The sequence below is a fragment of the Microtus ochrogaster genome, chromosome 5, assembly GCF_000317375.1.
Source record: "Microtus ochrogaster isolate Prairie Vole_2 chromosome 5, MicOch1.0, whole genome shotgun sequence".
Classification (NCBI taxonomy): Eukaryota; Metazoa; Chordata; class Mammalia; order Rodentia; family Cricetidae; genus Microtus; species Microtus ochrogaster.
This window is the reverse complement of record NC_022012.1, coordinates 33,413,703-33,416,094: the sequence shown is the minus strand read 5'-3', so window position 1 is coordinate 33,416,094 and position 2,392 is coordinate 33,413,703. Positions and strand designations below refer to the sequence as shown.

The window sequence follows — 2,392 nt, the reverse complement described above, 5'->3', positions numbered from 1 at the left end:
CTCCTGTCTGAGTTCCACGAACACTGAAAGGAAAGCATTTCAACAGCCTTCTTATCACACTTACCAAGGGGTACATTTGGGTTCTCAGCATATTCAGTTGCCTATTTCTGTTCAAATTAAACAAAGCAAGTTATGACATGGAGACTGAATGACAGTACAAGGGGATGTATGTAACAAAAGAGTACATTCTACATGTCCTCTGCTGAACATTCTTTCTTTATTTAGCATTATCCACCTATGTCCTAATATCTACTGGGAATATTGGGCCAGACTAAACATGCTTACCCTAATTTCTTTGGTAAATTAAGCATTTACAAACATTAAGTTTCTAAGAAGTCCAGACTTTTTGTTTTAATGCAATAACCTTTCAGAATTTAATACACAATGATTATTAACATTGTAAAATATTTTATATTTCTTTATTTACATAGCATGTAATTCCACTAAAATCTAAAACCCACAAAATGCACCATAGCTGCTAAATTCTAGGGAATTTAACAATCTAATAATAGTGAAAAGTTTCACTATAAGTTCATTTAATGCAAATGAACCTTCTCATATGAGTAAATGTCCCAACCAACCTACACACAATGCATGTATGCATCAATCTACATTTATACACAAATATATGTATGTGTGTGTGAAATTAGAATAGGTAAATACTACACAAATTGTACTCTTATGATAATTCATAGTTCAAATTAGAAGGGGGCAACCTGAATTCAACTTTAATGAACATTTAGTATGGTCCAAGCTCAGCCATCTCTTTCAAAAGCTGTCACTGAGTGTAATTGAGTAATTTAAAATGTTCTAAAAGGAAAGAGGAGGAACCGTTTTTCAGGTTGGATTTTCATTCTGTATTAATTCTGAATAAAGAATTATGGGAATTAGCTAAACCATGTCACTCTTCTATTTGGAACTCTGTCATCTTACCTCATCCATTGCTTCTGCATGTTAAGGCTTTACTTTATTCCTATTCATGCTTGAGAGGAAATAAATCTCTAATATGAAGTCTGTGTTAGTATTATGTTTTATAGCACACAAATGACCTTGAAATAACTCCCATTGTTATTTCTAAGGAAAAATTATTAAAAACCATGACATAAATCAACCTCTACATCCATATTTTCATGTTTAGGAAAATCCAAAATAAGCTTCCTGGACCATGGGAAATCAAACATTGCTGGATGAATTTGTTCTATTGGGAATACCTCACACACAAGGACTGGAGACTCTACTCTTTGTTGTGTTCTTATTCATCTACTTCTTCACCTTGCTTGGAAATTCACTCATTTTCACAGCAATTGTTTCCTCATCTACCCTTCACACCCCTATGTATTTCTTCTTGGGACTTCTATCCATTTTTGACATGTTATTCCCATCAGTAACCTGTCCCAAGATGCTATTTTATCTCTCTGGTCAGAGCCCAGCCATCTCTTACAAAGGCTGTGCCGCCCAGCTCTTCTTCTATCACTTTCTGGGTTGTACTGAAGGCTGCCTCTATTCTGTGATGGCTTATGATCGCTATGTTGCCATCTGTCACCCCCTGAGATACATGCTCATCATGAAACCTGGAGTGTGCCTGAGTTTGGTCACAGTATCCTGGTTGGTTGGTGGTCTTCAGTCCAGCATTCTGACATCCTTTACTTTCCAGTTAACTTACTGTGGGCCCAGTCTTGTCCACCATTACTTCTGTGACCTTCCTGCAGTTTTGCCTTTGGCTTGCTCTGATAGCAGATTGGCTCAGAAGGTGGGTTCCATTAATGTTGGCTTTCTGGCTCTGATGCTTCTCTTCAGTGTTTGTGTCTCTTATGCACACATTGGAATTGCTATTCTGAGAATCCGTTCAGCAGAGGGCAGGCAGAAGGCATTCTCTACCTGCAGTGCCCACCTCACTGCCATCCTCTGTGCCTATGGACCAGTCATCATCATCTACCTGCAGCGCACACCAAACCCCCTGCTTGGTGCTGTGGTGCAAATATTAAATAATATTGTGTCACCCATGCTGAACTCTTTAATCTATTCACTGAGGAACAAGGAAGTAAAGAGGTCCTTAAGAAGGGTGTTTCACAGTTTAGCTTAGGTGTTTAAAAATTAAATATGGAGTTCATAATTAATTTTTTAAATTATTCTGTTACCATTAATCTCCTGTTTCATTCTTTTAAACAAACAAACCCATAAGAGAAATCATTTATAGTATTTTCTAATTTTTTTGTCTCTATCATCACAAGTGTCTCAAAATTAATTCTATAACTATTCTTATTTGCCATTCTTTTCTGGGTAAGTAATCTGTAGCCTCATAAAATGTCAAAAGATGTTTTTCTTGTCTTGATACATGGCTTTCAATTTTGCAATTAAAGAAAGAAAAGACCTTTGACCCTTCTTTTACTTC

The 2,392-nt window shown here is 36.5% G+C and overlaps 1 protein-coding gene across 1 annotated transcript; it reads left to right on the top strand.

Moving 5' to 3' along the window:
- Positions 1 to 1,165: 1,165 nt before the first annotated feature.
- Positions 1,166 to 2,083, top strand: LOC101988408 (olfactory receptor 148-like). Its single transcript, XM_005347503.1, has one exon. It carries the CDS (start codon positions 1,166 to 1,168, stop codon positions 2,081 to 2,083), a length of 918 nt encoding a protein of 305 aa, XP_005347560.1.
- Positions 2,084 to 2,392: the final 309 nt, after the last annotated feature.

Coding starts and splice junctions, on each gene's coding strand:
- LOC101988408 (XM_005347503.1), top strand. CDS start 1,166: ATGGGAAATCAAACATTGCTGGATGAATTTGTTCTATTGGGAATACCT.